General features: G+C 48.3%; 1 protein-coding gene across 1 annotated transcript in view; it reads right to left on the bottom strand.

The window, feature by feature from the left end:
* Positions 1-959: 959 nt before the first annotated feature.
* The window catches only part of SEMA4A (semaphorin 4A), a 38,991-nt gene continuing 22,323 nt past the window's right edge, over positions 960-17,627 (bottom strand). The window contains exons 9-14 of the mRNA XM_056853031.1: positions 16,464-16,614; positions 12,376-12,565; positions 6,967-7,082; positions 6,313-6,473; positions 3,653-3,771; positions 960-1,663 (exon numbers count right to left, since the gene is read on the bottom strand). Coding sequence (XP_056709009.1) covers positions 966-1,663; positions 3,653-3,771; positions 6,313-6,473; positions 6,967-7,082; positions 12,376-12,565; positions 16,464-16,614 — 1,435 coding nt within the window. The 3' untranslated portion in view covers positions 960-965. The remainder of the gene's footprint in view (positions 1,664-3,652; positions 3,772-6,312; positions 6,474-6,966; positions 7,083-12,375; positions 12,566-16,463; positions 16,615-17,627) is intronic.

The raw sequence follows: 17,627 nt of genomic DNA, 5'->3' as shown, positions 1-17,627 counted from the left end.
TCTTCCCTCCCCGTTTTCCTCTACAATGGGGCCAGCGAGCACAGATGCCGCTGCCTGGAACCCCTGCCCTTTCACAACATCCCAATACCATAAAAAAGAGGGCCCAAGGCCATATTTGCCCAGCTCCACCCACCAGGCACCACCAAACACACAGCTCCCTCCTGGATCAGGCACCACAGAGGACACCGTAATACACGGAATACACACTGAGCAGGTCTAGCAATCCCCCAGGTCAGCCTGTTTCCCGCTCCGCCACCCTCAACAGTGCCCCAACTTTGCCTTGGGATAGGTCTGCTTCTGACCTCCCCCCTGCCCATGCAGCAAACACCACGCCTGCACTGATCTCGTATACAGGAAGGCTGTGCTTGAATCTTATCGTAAAGTTTACCTCCTCCTCCTTTCAACCTGTTGCTTTGTGACCTCCCCTTCCTTGGATTTTTTGGGGGGCAGCGTTCTGCAAAGCCCTGGCCTCATTCGTCATGAAACCTCAAACCCATCTAGTGAAACCCATAAAGCAGCCTGGCCTCGACCCCTGCTTCCCAAACCTTGCTGGACCCAGGAGATTAGAGGCGGGGATGGGCCCAGTTTGTCCCTGATCTCTGTAAACATTTCACATGGAGGTTTATGAATTCGGCTAAGAGCGACTGTATGGAGACGTTGTGGTGAAAATGCTGGGATCCAGTACCGTATCTATGGAGGAAGTGTGGATGCAGCGAGACTCCAAAGACCCGTGAATGTTAAGGATTCCGCCAGCCCCTCGGTGCCGGTTTTCCAGGTCTGCGCAGCATCATACAGACAAGACCAGAAAAACTGAATTCAGTGGTAACTCCTTGTTTTCTGATGGTATTTTTGTTGTTGCCATAGAAACGGATAGGCCAAGATTTCTTTTTTTCAGGTTGCCTGTGAGCTCGAAGTGTTATCTGGAAAGGTCGCTCCCAGCAACAGCTAGCAGGGGGCAAGCCAAATCAAGCCAGGCTCCCGCCCACCGCCACGGCCTTCTTGGAGTCGTCCCCATTCAGCAAGGAGGAGTTCAAGCGATTGTTGTCGACGTCGATCACTTGAAAAGCTCCCTCCGGCTGCACGCAGCAGTGTTTGGAACCATTAGCGGCCCCTTCTTGCTGGGGGCCCTGCATCTGGTACTCGTTGCCTTGCGGGGCGCTCGGGGAGTTGTTCAGGAGGCTCTTCTGTTGCCCAGACGCTCTGCCGCCTTCAGGGGCATTGGACCCCTGAACTTTGTTCTTGGCTTTCAGCCGGTCGTGGTAAGTGAAGAAAGCGAAAGCCGCGGTGATAGCTAAGGTCATCGACAGGAGCACAGTCACAGTCACAAACTGGACCCAGTAAGAATTCTGCTTGCCTGCTGGCATGGCCTGGTGCGGCAGGCCCTCCTCGGCGATGCCATCTTTGTAGCTGTTGCCCAGGATGTCGGGGTACTTCGGGGTGAGCACGCGGTACCTGGCCACCACCTGCTGGTACCCGTTCTCATTGGACAAGCACTCGTATATGCCCAGGGAGGCCCTCTGGACAATAACGATCAGGACGTTGTTGTCTTCCACGACCAATCCTTCCGCCTTCTCCTCCGCTGGATAGTTCCAACTGTAGCTGGCCAGGGCGGAAGTGTGAGGACAGGTCAGCCGTACCATGGAGTTCAACGAAGAGGTCAAAGCTAAAATGAAACACAGGGCTGAAATTTCACAGAAGAAGCTACAAAGTCTTGCTTGGATCTCTCTCTGGATTATGGCGTTGCTAATGACCTGGACTACTTTCTGACATGGGAGCTGGGCATGAGGAAATTGCTTCCACACAGTGGTACCAACTGCAGTGGTACTTTTGGGGGCTTCCGCACGACATTGTCATGTGTATCATCCACCTTCCAGGTTCATCCTGGTTCTGCTGAAAGTTTGTTAAAACCTACTTCATAAGAACATAAGAAAGGCCATGCTGGATCAGACCAAGGTCCATCAAGTCCAGCAGTCTGTTCACACAGTGGCCAACCAGGTGCCTCTAGGAAGCCCACAAACAAGATGACTCCAGCAGCATTATCTTGCCTGTTTTCCAAAGCACCTAATAGGCGTGCTCCTCTGATCCTGGAGAGAGTAGGTATGCTTCATGACCAGCATCTATTTTGACTAGTAGCCATGAATACCCCGCTCTTCCATGAACATGTCTACTCTCCCCTTTTAAAGCCTTCCAAGTTGGCAGCCATCACCACACCCTGGGGCAAGGAGTTCCACAAGTTAACTATGCATTGTGTGAATAAATACTTCCTTTTATCCGTTTTGAATCTCTCCCTCTCCAGCTTCAGCAGATGACCCTGCGTTCTAGTATTATGAGAGGGAGAAAAGCTTTTCCCTGCCCACTCTCTCCAAACCATGCATAATTTTACACCTCTGTCTTGTCTCCCCTTAACCGCCTTCTTTCCAAGCTAAACAGCCCTAAGCATTTTAACCGCTCCTCATAGGGCTATTGCTCTAGCCCCCTGATCATTCTGGTTGCTCTTTTCTGCACTTCAGTACTATTTCTCTTGGCATCCTGCACCAGTTCTGCTCACTGCCTTTTTAATAGCTTTAATCGGGAGTTGATACATCGATGCAGTGTTCCAATACTAAGGACAATAGACCCATGACTGTGTTTGGTTTTTTTTAAAGCCAAAAAGCTCACCAATGGGAGGTGCATTGAGATACTGCAGGCAACACCCCCACGTGAAGGCTTTGTTGCCACTGGGAACGCCCCCCCATTCACAACAGCAGTTAGAGCAGAACAGGGAATCATTCCATGTGGAAGCAACTGAATCCTCCATTGTTCTGTTTTCTTTTAAATGTTCAATTTTGTCAGTGTCCAAAGTCCAGTTTGCTGGAATTTTCATGTTTTTTTTTACATCAGTATTTTTTAATTTTAAATATCCTACCCTTGCTCAGAAGAGATATTAAAAGTTTTCAGGAAGCCCAAGTGGCCAGGTTTTGGAAGGTGGTTCCACGTTTGGTTAACCTCTTTGTGGTCACACTGAGTTTTGTAGGGTCTCTTGCCATTTTTATAGAATCAGAGTTGGAAGGGATTACCATAGGGTCATCTAGTCCAACCCCCTGCACAATGCAGGAAATTCACAGCTACCTTCCCACCCCAAACCCCCAGTGACCCCTACTCCATGCCCAGAAGATGGCCAAGATGCCCTCCCTCTCATGAACTGCCTAAGGTCGTAGAATCAGCATTGCTGACAGATGGCCATCTAGCCTCTGCTTAAAAACCTCCAGAGAAGAAGAGCCCACCACCTCCCGAGGAAGCCTGTTCCACTGAGGAACCGCTCTAACAGTTAGAAAACTCTTCCTAATGTCTAGACGGAAACTCTTTTGATTTAATTTCAACCTGTTGGTTCTGGCCTGACCTTCTGGGGCAACAGAAAACAACTAGGCACCCTCCTCTTTTCATGACAGCCCTTCAAGTACTTTCCTAAGTCTGCTTCCCAAGAAATCTAAGCTTGGGTTTAGCAAGTGAATGGCTCATTTTAAAATGGGGAGCGGGGGGGAAGAAGGGAAAGGCTCCTTACACCAGAGGAAAGCGCTGTCATTAACAAAATGGACCCGACCCAACCACTTCAACCGGGGGAGGGGGAAACTCTTTTGACAATCAATGAACTCCTGAACGGCTTGCACTTAACTTGTTACAACTCCGTTGTCAGAGTCGTTCGGAGACCTCATCCAAGTTCGGAAGCGTTTGTTCTTGCCTTGGCATCTGAGACTGGCATTCCCGATCTTGATGTCCTGCAGCCAGTTACTTCTGGAAGTGGAGAGGACATAAGAACTGACTTTCAGGATTACAGTGCAGATACGACATTTTGTTTCCGACAGCGACAGGCCAGCCCCCCCCCCCCCCCGGAAAAGCTCGCACAATGTGATGTCCAAGGATCCACGGCTCAGCGGCAGAGCAGCTGTTTTGCATCCAGGAGGCCCCTGGTTCAATCCCCAGCCATTCCAGTTTAACGAGGGAAAAGGCTGATGCGGAAGACCTCGGCATTAGATTTTGGAGAGCTGCCGCCAGGCTGAGTAGACACGGCTGACCTTGATGGACCAATGGTCTGATTCAGTACAAGGCAGCTTCATATGTCCAGGAAGCGGTAGACTGCCTCTGGACATGGCTGCTCCATTTAAGCTATCAGGGCTAGCGGCTTTCTTTTACCCCACAGCCAAAAAGACAGTAACGTCGCCCCATAACTGATGTAGTAGAAGAAGAAGAGTTGGTTTTTATACACTGACTTTCTCTACCACTTAAGGGAGACTCAAACCGGCTTACAATCACCTTCCCTTCCCCTCCCCACAACAGACACCCTGTGAGGTAGGTGAGGCTGAGAGAGTGTGACTAACCCAAGGTCACCCAGCTGGCTTTATGTGTAGGAGTGGGGAAACCAACCCAGTTCACCAGATTAGCATCTGCAGCTCATGTGGAGGAGTGGGTAATCAAACCCGGTTCTCCAGATTAGAGTCCAGCACTCCAAACCACCGCTCTTAAACACTACACCAAACTGGCTCTCAGTAGTGAGTCAGACGCTGTTCTGATCTCAAATATAGTCACAGGATGCTGACTTATGCTGAGTCAGCCCGTTTGTCCATTTAGCCCTACTGGAAAACACCCCTCTGATAAAGAACAGTCTTATTCAATACCTGCCTGGGATTGAAGCAGAGTCCTTCTCCAGACAAAACACGTGCTCTACCCGCTAAGCAACAGCCCCTCCCTAATACTTTTCAACTCAGCAAGCCTACGGTTAACCCTGCTGTTTAAAAACTGGATTGTCTGTGTGTATCTCTGCCAACTGAGAAGGAGTGAGGGCTAATCCACAAAAGCTGATAGAATCACAGAATTGCTCCTGCTCAACGCAGGATCAGCCTAGAGCATCCCTGACAAGTGTTCATCCAGCCACCGCTTGAAGACTGCCAGAGAAGGGGAGCTCACCATAGAGTTGCCAACCTCCAGGAACTAGCTAGTTCATCCAGCCGATAGAGATCAGTTCCCCTGGAGAAAATGGCTGCTCTGGCAATTGGACTCTATGGCATTAAAGTCCCTCCCCTCCCAAAACCCTGTCCTCCTCAGGCTCGGCCCCTAAAACCTCCCACCGATGGCGAAGTGGGACCTGGCATCCTTAGCTCACCACGTCCCTTGGCAGCTGATTACACTACTACTGGAAAAAAAAAATCCTCTAATGCCCAGCTAGTACCTTCCCACCCATAATTTATACCCATTATTGTGGGTCCTAACCTCTGCTGCCATCCTAAACCGGTTCTACTTGTGGCTGTTTCTGCTGCCAATAAACTCAAGCGGCTACCACTCGGGAATCTGTGGCTCACCTGATAGACCCATCCTCCACGAAGTTGTCTCCTCCCCTTCTAAACTTCGCGGTTGCCATGATTATCACAGTGAAAACTGAAATGGGCTTGCTGCATTTCTACATTTGGTGTTATTTCCTTGGCCTACACGTGAAGCACCCTGACCTAGATGACTCAGGCCAGCCCGATCTCGTTGGTCTTTTATGCGTGGCAGATTCCCTCAGGGTCACCCCTCCAATGACTTTGGGTCTTTGTTTTGATTATGCATGCCGTTTCTGATCGTCAGAGATCGCCTTGCTCTCCCCCTGTGTTTCCCCGCGTTTTCAAATTTGAGATAAAACAGGTCTCTGAAAACGCGGGCAAGACATGGGGAGATGCAGGGGGAGTGCGAGGCGACCGCTGACGGTCAGAAACGACATGCATAATCAAATAAAGACCCGAAGTCATCAGAGGGGTGACCGCGAGGGAAACAGCCATGCATAAAAGACCTTGAATCTTGGAAGTGAAGCAGGGTTGGCCCTGGTTATTCCTTGGATAGGAGACAACCAAGGAAGTCCAGGGTTGCTATGCAGAGGCAAGCAATGGCAAACCACCTCTGTTCATCTCTGGCCTTGAAAACCCTACGGGGTCGCCATAAGTTGGCTGTGACTTGACGGCACTTTCCACCACCACAAAGAAAGCAGTAGATTGACTGTACCGCTTCAGTCTGCAGGTGGAAGGATATCATTTATACACTCCCCACATAAAACAAAACTTGCAAATTAAAAAAATCTAGTTCAGCAGGGAGCAAGGTCCTATCCCAGTCCACTCCCTGATGCGCTAGCTTTCTACTAGCAGAAAACGTCTTTTAAAATGGGGAGGACGACAACGAAAAACGTGATTCCTGAACTGCGATCTTAAGTGATACAGTCTGTTCCTACTTTCGCAGGACTCTACCACTTAATTCTGCTGCACGTGTTGACCAGGGCCCCAGGGTTGGCTCAATCCTGCAAATACTCACGGGTCCTCCACCTCTTGGACTCTAGAGCATTTTTGGTGATGTCTTTCCCAGGCACAGTAGGGATCTCGTGCCAGCACACACTCCAAGCAGCTCCCGTACATGCTGCAGTTGGCCAGCGGTACTTGCAGTACGCCTTTAGAATAGCCCACATAAAGGATGCTCTAAGATTGGATGGGGCAAAAAAAATAAGTAAGATTGGTTACTATTATTTGAAGAAGAGTTGGTTTTTATATGCCGACTTTCTCTACCACTTAAGGGAGACTCAAACTGGCTTACAATCACCTTCACTTCCCCATAACAGATACCCTGTGAGGTAGGTGGGGCTGAGAGATCTCTAAGAGAGCTATAACTTGCCCAAGGTCACCCAGTTGGCTTTGTGTGTAGGAGTGGGAAACAAACCCAGTTCACCAGATCAGCCTCCACTGCTCATGTGGAGGAGTGGGCAATCAAACCTGGTTCTCCACATCAGACTCCACCACTAATGAACAGGATTTGCAGTTGGTTCCGTCTGGCCAAAAGGAAGACCTTTTCCCACTCTACCTTAACAGCCGTTTCATGGTAAGACCCACCTCCCTGCTCTCAAAATCCAGAAGTGCCCATGGGCTTTGGGGGCCCTTGTCTAAGATGCCTGAGAGACAGAAACAAGTAGCTGACCTTTTCAGGGGAGAGCAGCATATTCCGAACAGGTTCAGGCTCCTTGAACAACTGTATCTCTTCGATGATGTGAGGTTGCGTGGCAATAATGACTACCTTGTGAAGGAAACCATCATCTGGGGAAAACAAATCCCAGATAGGGAAAGGGTTAAAAATGTTTACACCCAGGTTTGCCGCAATCCTGTACAAAACCAAGGTGTGTATATGCGCGTGCGTGTACACACGAAGCTCCCTTATATTCAATCAGACTGTTGGCCCATCGAGGTCAGTTCTGTCTACTCAAGACTGACAGCGGCTTGCTAGGGTCTCGGGTGGAATCCTTCCACATCACCTACAACATGGTCTTTTCAAAGGCAATGCCGGGGATTGAACCTGGGAACTTTTGAATGCCAAGAAGCTTTTCTACCCCTGAGCCACAGTCCCTCCTTCAGCAATTAGACCAGAAAAGGGGATCCAAATCCTTTCCCCTTCCCACACTTTAGGTACATACAGCCTCTCCCAACCCAACACTTTTCTCCCCATCAGACTTCCACTACCAGAGTCTGGCTGGAAGAAGAAGAAAAGTTGGTTTTTATATGCCGACGTTCTTTACCACTTAAGGGAGACTCAGACCGGCTTACAATCACCTTCCCTTCCCCTCCCTGCAACAGACATCCTGTGAGGTAGGTGGGGCTGAGAGAGCTCTAAGAGAGCTGTGACTAGCCCAAGGTCACCCAGCTGGCTTCATGTGGAGGAGTGGGGAAACCAGCTCAGTTCACCAGATTAGAGTCCACTGCCTGGTTCTCCAGATGAGTCCAAATCATTACTCTTAACACTATACCACACTGGAAAACCAATTCTGTGACAGCTGGAGGGGAGAAGAAGTGGGGCAAGCCCAGAAGCAGCTTCCTGGCTGACCACTCTAAAGGAAATGCAGCCACTCTGCAGAGGTAAGCACCCATGGAAAAAGGAATGGTGGGCAAAGGCTTTTGCTTCCCTGCAGATTTGCCTACCATTCCCCTCTAACTTTCTCTGCTTGATTCTGGGATGAGGAGGCGGGGAGGGGGGGGGTGACGGACACAACACTTCGAAATCTGTAACAAGTAGAGGCTGGCACACACACGACCAACTTTAAGAACATAAGAAAAGCCCTGCTGGATCAGACCAAGGCCCTTCAAGTCCAGCAGTCTGTTCACCTGGTGGCCAACCAGGTGCCTCTAGGAAGCCCCCAAACAAGACGACTGCAGCAGCACCATCCTGCCTGTGTTCCACGGCACCTAATATATTCAGCATGCTCCTCTGATTCTGGAGAGAACAGGTATGCATCATGACCAGTATCCATTTTTACTAGGAGCCATGGATAGCCCTCTCATAAGAACATAAGAAAAGCCCTGCTCCATGAACATGTCAACTCCCCTCTTAAAGTCTTCTAAGTTGGCAGCCATCACCATATCCTGGGGCAGGGAGTTCCACAATTTAACTAAGTGTTGTGTGAAGAAATACTTCCTTTTATCAGTTTTGAATCTCTCACCCTCCAGCTTCAGCAGGTGACCCCGCGTTCTAGTATTATGAGGGAGAAAAGCTTCTCCCTGTCCACTCTCTCCATACCATGCATAATTTTATAGACCTCTATCATAGCCTCCCCTTAACTGCCTTCTTTTCAAGCTACATAGCCCTTAGCATTTCAACTGCTCCTCACAGGGCAGTTGCTCTAGTCCCCTGTTCACTTTGGACGAAAGAAATGTTACAGTCTGAATAGCCCAGCTTAACCAGAGCTCGTTGGAGCGTGGAAGCTAAAGGCTGTTGGCCATGGTTAGTACTTGGATGGGAGGCCCCCAAGGAAGTCCAAGGTTACTATGCAGAGGCAGGCAATGGCAAACCTCTTCTGTTTGTCTCTTGCCGGGAATGCCCTGTGGACAGGGTTGCCATGAGCCAGTTGTGACTCAACAGAGCGTTCTTCTTTTTAGCTCTGTCCTGGATGTCCCAGGCTAACTTGATCACATCACATCTTGGAAGTTGAGCAGAGTTGGCCCTGGTTAGTACTTGGCTGGGAGACCCCCAAGGAAGTCCAGGGTTGCTACGCAGTCAGGCAATGGCAAATGACCTCTGAATCTGAAAGTTCCTTATCTAGAAAAGCCCGTGAGGGGTTGCCATAAGTCAGCTGTGATGAAACAGTCAAAAAAAGAAGAAGATGACGACGACAAAAAGAATGTAATGTACAAGATATAATTAGACAAGATGCTGGAGGATCCACGAGATTTATTGTCTTTTTCCTTCCAAGATAAACGGCAGTTCAGTCTGAGGCTAAGCGCAAGGAAAGAAGAGCGTTAACCCTTCCACTGACTGAAACTACAAACAGCTGCACTCTTTACCGGTACAGGTACGGAAAAAACTGACAAAGCCTCAGGGAAGGGCCATAGCACAGTGGAAGAGTAACCTGGAGTGTCACCTGCTGAAGCTGGAGGGTGAGAGATTCAAAACAGACAAAAGGAAGTATTTCTTCACACAGCACATAGTTAAATCGTGAAACTTCCTCCCCTAGGGTATGGTGATGGCTGCCAACTTGGAAGGCTTTAAGAGGGGAGTGGACAGGTTCATGGAGGAGAGGGCTATCCATGGCTACTAGCCAAAATGGATACTAGTCATGATGCATACCCATTCTGTCCCATATCAGAGGTGCTGTGGAACACAGGCAGGATAATGCTGCTGCAGTTGTCTTGTTTGTGGGCTTCCTAGAGGCACCTTGGTTGGCCAGCGTGTGAACAGACTGCTGGACTTGATGGGCCTTGGTCTGATCCAGCAGGGCTTTTCTTATGTTCTTATGTTTTGCATGAATAAGGTCCCAGGTTCAGCCCCGGCATCTCCAGCTAATTAGACCACAGGCAGGTGTTGTGAGAGGCTCTGACCTGCAATCCTAGAGAGCTGCTGCTGGCCAGAGCAGACAGGCCTGACCTTGATAGACCAAAGGTCTACCTCGGCAGAAGGGCAGTTTCTATTGTGTTGGGATGGAAGAGCCAGAAACCCTGGTCCAAACTAGAGCCTGTGCAGTTGCCATTTCCTTTAAGATATGCTGGAAACATTTAGTTGTGGGCCTTCCCTGTAGCTCATCGAGTTAGGTCTTCAGATTTCTCTTGATGGGTGACAGCTCTACTTTTTAATTGAACAAATAAGAACATAAGAAAGGCCATGCTGGATCAGACCAAGGCCCATCAAGTCCAGCAGTCTGTTCACACAGTGGCCAACCTGGTGCCTCTAGGAAGCCCACAAACAAGACAACGGCAGTAGCACCATCCTGCCTGTGTTCCACAGCACCCAATATAACAGGCATGCTCCTCTGATCTTGGAGAGAATAGGCATGCATCTTGTGTGTGTGTGTGTTAAGTGCCGTCAAGTCGCTTCCGACTCATGGCGACCCTATGAATGAAAGTCCTCCAAAATGTCCTATCTTTGACAGCCTTGCTCAGATCTTGCAAATTGAAGGCTGTGGCTTCCTTTATTGAGTCAATCCATCTCTTGTTGGGTCTTCCTCTTTTCCTGCTGCCCTCAACTTTTCCTATCATGACGGTCTTTTCCAGTGACTCTTGTCGTCTCATGACGTGACCAAAATACGACAGCCTCAGTTTAGTCATTTTAGCTTCTAGGGTCAGTTCAGGCTTGATTTGATCTATAACCCACTGATTTGTTTTTTTGGCAGTCCACGGAATCCGCAACATTTTCCTCCAACACCACATTTCAAAGGAATCTATTTTCTTCCTATCAGCTTTCTTCATTGTCCAGCTTTCACACCCATACATAGTAATAGGGAATACGATGGCATGAATTAATCTAGTCTTGGTGGCCAGAGTCACATCCTTACACTTCAAAATCTTTTCTAGCTCCTTCATGGCTGCCCTTCCCAGTCTCAATCTCCTTCTAATTTCTTGGCTGCAGTCTCCCTTTTGGTTGATGGTGGAGCCAAGGAATAGAAAGTCTTGAACAATTTCAATTTCCTCATTGTCAACCTTAAAGTTGTGTAATTCTCCTGTAGTCATTACTTTTGTTTTCTTGATGTTCAGCTGCAGTCCTGCTTTGGCACTTTCTCTTTTAACTTTCAGCAGTAGTTGTTTCAAATCTTCACTATTTTCTGCCAATAATGTAGTGTCATCAGCATATCTCAAATTATTAATGTTCCTCCCTCCAATTTTCACTCCACCTTCATCTAAATCTAATCCTGCTTTCCTAATTATATGTTCTGCATATAGATTGAAGAGATGGGGAGATAAAATACATCCTTGTCTGACACCTTTGCCAATTGGAAACCATTCCGTTTCTCCATATTCTGTTCTAACTGTGGCCTCTTGTCCAGGTTGCGGATCAAAACAATCAGATGTAGTGGAACACCCATTTCCTTTAAAACCAGCCATAGCTTTTCATGATCCACACAGTCAAAAGCTTTGCTGTAATCTATGAAACACAAGCTGATTTTCTTCTGAAATTCTCTCGTACGCTCCAATAACCAGCGTATATTTGCAATATGATCTCTAGTGCCTCTTCCTTTTCTGAAACCAGCTTGAACATTTCTCGTTCCATATATGGTAACAGCCTTTGCTGTATCCATATATGCATCTTGACTAGTATCCATTTTGACTAGTATCCATGGATACCCCTCTCCTCCATGAACATGTCCACTCCCTTCTTAAAGCCTTCCAAGTTGGCTGCCATCACCACATCCTGGGGCAGGGAGTTCCACAATTTAACTATGTGTTGTGTGAAGAAATACTTCCTTTTATCTGTTTTGAATCTCTCATCCTCTAGCTTCAGCAGATGACCCCGTGTTCCAGTATTACGAGAGAGGGAGAAAAAGCTTCTCCCTGTCCACTCTCTCTATACCATGCACAGTTTTATAGACCTCTATCATGTCTCCCCTTAACAGCCTTCTTTCCAAGCTAAACAGTCTTAAGCATTTTGAAAAAAATGTGTTTGGATCTGAAGAATCTAACCAATTAACCAACCAAATGTTACAGCCCTCATTCTTGCTCCTTCAGTGTAAGACAGAAGTTCGGGTTGGCCCCCATCCATCCCTCCTGCTAAAGAGAGTGCCTTCAACAGCGAGAGGGGCCTTCCCTTAAAGAACTTCTGTGCCTGTGGAAGGCACCATCTGTGGAAGTACAGATCTGTGGACTCCTACCCACTGAGACAAACATTTCAATATTAAATTAAACACTGTGGCTCAGTGGTAGAGCATCTGCTTGGCATGCAGAAAGTCCCAGGTTCGATCCCCAGCATCTCCAGTTAAAGGGACTGGGCAAGGAGGTGATGTGAAAGACCTCAGCCTGAGACCCTGGAGAGCCACTGCCGGTCTGTGTAGACAATACTGACTTTGATGGACCAAGAAGTCTGATTCAGTATAAGGCAGCGTCATGTGTTCAACCATTACAATAAAAGCCATACCTGTCCCCAAGAACATCACAACGTACGGATCCCCAGCAATGTCTGAGGTCTGGTGGACCGTAATCCGAGTGTATTGGACATTCTGCTTCACCAGGAGAGGCTGGTTTTGGTCGGGCAAAATCTTCTCGTCCATCAGGAAGTGTTCTTTAATGAACGTCAGGGCTCTGTCTGCAGAAGGGCCAACCGAACACTGCAGGAAGGAGGCATGACATTGTAAAAAGACACTGTTGACGTGACCAGGAGCATAAAGACAAGGGTATTGTGTCGAGTCGGTGCTTTAAAAAGCTGCCCAACTCCTGTGCAAAGGTAACCAAAACTTTATGACAGGAAAAAGACTAACAGCCCAGTCCTAACTGGGGGGGGGGGGGTAGGACCAAGCCCTATGAGGAAAGACTGAGGGAGTTGGGAATGTTTAGTCTGGAGAAGAGGAGGTTGAGGAGGGACATGATTGATCTGTTTAAGTATTTGAAGGGCTGTCACTTAGAGGAGGGCAGGGAGCTCTTCTTGTTGACAGCAGAAGATAGGACTCGCAATAATGGGCTTAAATTGCGGGCGGAAAGGTACCGGCTGGATATTAGGAAAAAAGTTTTACAGTAAGAGTTGTTCAACAGTGAAATCAGCTACCTGTGGGGGGGAGGCTGAGCTCCCCCTCACTGGCAGTCTTTAATCAGAGGCTGGACAAGCACTTGTCAGGGATGCTCTAGGCTGATCCTGCATTAGGCAGGGGGGTTGGGCTAGATGGCCTGAAGGGCCCCTTCCAACTCTATGATTCTATGAGTTGTATGATTCTAGTTCTGCCGCGGCCAGGGACAGTGCAGCTGTGCCCCGCCTCCTGAGCAGCTTGCTGCTGGGCATAGCAAGCCAAAAATACCATCTCAAAGGAAACCCCATGGAATTCTTTATAGAGTTCCACAGGGCTATGCCTGCCTTTTTGCAGGAGCCTGCAGAAAGGGGTATTCCTGGGCCAAAAGGGCTTAGGGAACTGCACCCCCGGGGAATTCCCCCTTTGATGATGGCAGGAGCTCTTGCGCCAGGGAAAATTTTATCCGCATTCATGGAAGATTTTTCCTCAAGTAGCAACTTCCTTAACTTTCCCCTTAATCCTTTTACGCATCTCAGTCACAACAGCTAAGAAGAGGAATTATTTCAGTAACTTTTACAGTGATATTGTCGAAGGCTTTCACGGTCAGAGTTCATTGGTTCTCGTAGGTTATCTGGGCTGTGTAACCATCTGTGAGAGACACTGTCCTTCAGTGTTACTCCTCTGAAGATGCCGGCCACAGCTGCTGGCGAAACGTCAGGAAAGAAAATACCAAGACCACGGTTACACAGCCCGGATAACCTACGAGAACCAATTTACAGTGATCTTAAAACATTACTGGAGTTTAGAGCATGACCACTTTTGGGGGGGAATCTGCTGCCACTGATCTTTCGAAAAGTTCTTCTTTTGCAAAGAAGCCCTCCTTCTTTGAACGGGAATGTCACAAACCAAGGAACCTGTTTTTATGAAACAATGCTCGGTGGAGCAAACAAGCACTCCAGATGAGGAGAAGCACCCACGGCCCCCGCCTCAGCAACAGTCCTGAAACATGTGGTAAAAGCCGTCCTTATTTTATTTACTTGCTTACTTCATTCATATCAAGCCTTCCTCCCCAACGGGGGCCATAGTGGCTTCTCTTCTCCTCCATTTGATCCTCACAACAACCCTGTGAGGTAGGCTAGGCCGAGAAGGCGTGACCGGCCCCAAGGTCACCCAGCCAGCTTCTGACCAGGCTGAGTCGCCTCCAGCCAAGCCATCCAAACGATTTGCCAAGGGGAAGCACAATGTGTAAAGCACTGAAGCACCGGCGGAACTCCCAGCCACCAGCTACAAAGAAGTGAGAGGAATCACCTCCTGGGGCCTCACTGCTGCTGGGTCCAACTCAGTGTTTAATAAAAAGTGCTGACTTTCTCTACCACTTAAGGCAGAATCAAACCGGCTTACAATCACCTTCCCTTCTCCTCCCCACAACAGACACGTTGTGAGGTAGGTGGGGCTGAGAGAGCTCAAAGAGAACTGTGCCTAGCCCAAGGTCACCCAGCTGGCTTCATGTGGAGGAGTGGGGAAACAGACCCGGTTCTCCAGATTAGCGTCCACCACTCATGTGGAAGAGCGGGGAATCAAACCCAGTTCTCCAGATCAGAGTCCACCACTCCAAACCACCGCTCTTAGCCACTACATCACGCTGGCTCCCTCGTTGGCATGTCTGATCCTTCCCCCTTCCCGTATCATATGCGCTTTGGCCCCAAATCCATTTCTTTGACAGACATTAATTCTGTTCATTCCTGCCAGCCACTTCTAAAAATTTTAATTCTTGGCTGTACAGTCAGCAGCTGCTTTCTAATGCTTTGGCAGCAATTCTAAGCTGCTAAGCAAGACATCTCCTTACAAACCGCAAAATTCATGCCTTCGACAACTTGAGCCTCATCCGTAATTTAAAAGATACCTCCCCTAAATTTCAAAACCCATATTCTGCAATGTAGTTACCTCGCACAAAGTGCAAGGGAAGTGGGAGAATAGCACTGATTTACAAAGCAGATCATCTGACATCTGAATCGGATTTTAAAAAAAAATTCAACCCAGCTGGAGTTAAACACCAGCCACACATAACAGTTTACATCAAATCCGAAATATTCCATCTGATCTGAATCGGTAATGATAAAACCACACAATTTCAAGCACATCTTAGTCAAGATTCTAGCCCTTATGGGCTGTGAAGGTAAACAAACTGGTGTAGTAGTTAAGAGCAGTGGACTCTAATATGGAGAACCAGGCTTGATTCTCTGCACCCCCACATGAGCAGTGGACTCTAATCTGGAGAACCAGGTTGTTTTCCCAACCCCTACACGAAGCCAACTGGGTGACCTTGGGCTAGTCACAGTTCCCTCAGAACTCTCTCAGCCTCACCTATTTCACAAGGTGTCTGTTGTGGGGAAGAGAAGGGAAGGCAATTGTAAGCTGCTTTGAGACTCCTTAAAGGTTGAGAAAAGCAGGGTATAAAAACCAAGTCTTCTTTTCGTCTTCTGGCTTTCTATGATCCACAGCTAAGTTCTCAGCTGGTTTGGAACACGACAGCCCGGTTATTATCAGTGGCTAGCCAGTGGGGACATATCTCGTCCACCTTCAAACAGCGATAATGCTGGCCAGTTTGTTTCCAAGTCCAATTCAAGGGGCCGGCTACCACCTTCACAGCTGAAGATCCATGTATTTATAGGACTGTCTCCTCCCATGTATCCCAACTGTGCCAACTAAGATCTTCGGGATGCCACCGATATGGCTGTTCTCCCAGTGAAGATGGCCTGGCTGGCATCAACCACAGCCCATATTTTCTCCAGGAATGGAGAAAGGGAGGCACCATCGCTGAAAAATGTTAGGAGGTCATTTTGCCATGGTTATACACTGCAGGTATATTTGGGGGGAGGGGGGTTGGATCATTTGGGGTTTGTTATTCGTTGCAATGCTTTTAACGATGATTTGTAAGAAGCCGTGAACCACGAGGAAAAGTGGGGTATAAGCATTTTAATAAAATAAAGAAACGAATGAAATAGGCACCAGGGGCTGAGTCTTGCCAAACTCTGCCTCAAACTTTGTGAAATCTCAGAAAGAGGGGTCTTTCATAATGTCTTGCCCCTCCTTGGAAAAAGGGAAGAAAGAAGGAGGAGGAGGTTTTTATATGCCGACTTCCTCTACCACTTAAGGAAGAATCAAACTAGCTTACAATCACCTTCCCTTCACCCCACCCCCCACAACAGACACCCTGTGAGGTAGGTGGGGCTGAAAGAGTGTGACTAGCCCAAGGTCACCCAGCTGTCTTCATGTGTAGGAGTGGGGATCAAAGTACCTATGGTAACAGAACCCAACTTCCTGGTATTCTCACATTTAATTTTAAAAAGCATGTTACTAGTCCTCATGGCTGCGCTTTTGTTCTTAACAAAACCTGACCTCACTAAGGAAGCGCACACACAACTTACGCCCTTTTTTCTGGAGGAGGACTCATGCAGCGACTCTCCAGCACTGCCCAGAGATTTTGGCTGGAAGGAATACTCACACTGCCCGGGCGGGGATCAATTGCCGGCCCGTTATAGGTCATCCATTGCGAGCAATCCTTGTTGAACTCCTTGAATTTCCCATCAAAGGCTTGTTTGATGGCCTCGAAGTCGAAGACGCAGACCGCCGAGCTCCGCAGATTTCCCCTCCACCTGCAAACAGATGTACAAGGCAGCTGCGTTGCTAGATCTGAAAGGAACTCTGTGCCCGCCCAGAGAGGCTTTTTGTTGTTACAACTTCCCAACCTCTGGGACTCAACCCCAGACGAGCAAAACAGATTCTGCGAGCTCAGCCTCTGGGAAGCCCCTTCCTCAACAGGGTTGGCAGGGGTGGAACTATCTTCTAAGGGGATCGGTTGCTCTGGGAGGTGGGCAAGATCTCTTCAGAGTAATGGTGGTGGTGGAGGAGGAGGAAGAAGAAGAGGAAGAGGAGTTCGTTTTTATATGCCGACTTTCTCTACCACTTAAGGGAGACTCAAACCGGCTTACAATCACCTTCCCTTCCCCTCCCAACAGACACCCTGTGAGGTGGGCGGGCCTGAGAGAGCTGTGACTAGCCCAAGGTCACCCAGCTGGCTTCGTGTGTAGGAGTGGGGAAACAAACCCAGTTCACCAGATTAGCCTCCACCACTCATGTGGAGGAGTGGGGGAATCAAACCCGGTTCTTCAGATCAGAGTCCACTGCTCCAAACCACTGCTCTTCACCACAGCATGCTGGCAATAAGCTCTGTGGTTATTTGTTAAGGGGGAGAGAGAAAGAAAATGATTTTGGCCCAGTCATACTTTGGCTGAGCCACCTCACAGTGGTGTCAGGAAGACTTGGGGGGGGGGGACATGCACTGCCCTAAGCTTCCTGAAAGAAGGGTAGGATAGAAATATTTATATTATTATTTATTGCACCTTTTATTTATTTTTATTGCACCTTTCTGCCCAGCCAGGGCCACTAAGGCGGTTATAATTAAGCATCATAAAACACATCATAAAATCAATTAAAATAGTTACAAACATACACACATATATGTAAAACAGAGGGCAGCAAATTAAGACACAAGGAAGGAAGAAGAGATCATTGAGACAAAACAAAGAAGTCTTCATCCGCTGGCAGAAGGGGACAAATGAATGTCCTTGGGAAGGGAGTTCCATAATTTTGTTGCCAAGACCAAGAA

The sequence above is a fragment of the Euleptes europaea genome, chromosome 7 (genome assembly GCF_029931775.1).
Source record: "Euleptes europaea isolate rEulEur1 chromosome 7, rEulEur1.hap1, whole genome shotgun sequence".
Taxonomy (NCBI): Eukaryota; Metazoa; Chordata; class Lepidosauria; order Squamata; family Sphaerodactylidae; genus Euleptes; species Euleptes europaea.
This window is presented reverse-complemented; position numbering and strand designations above follow the sequence as displayed.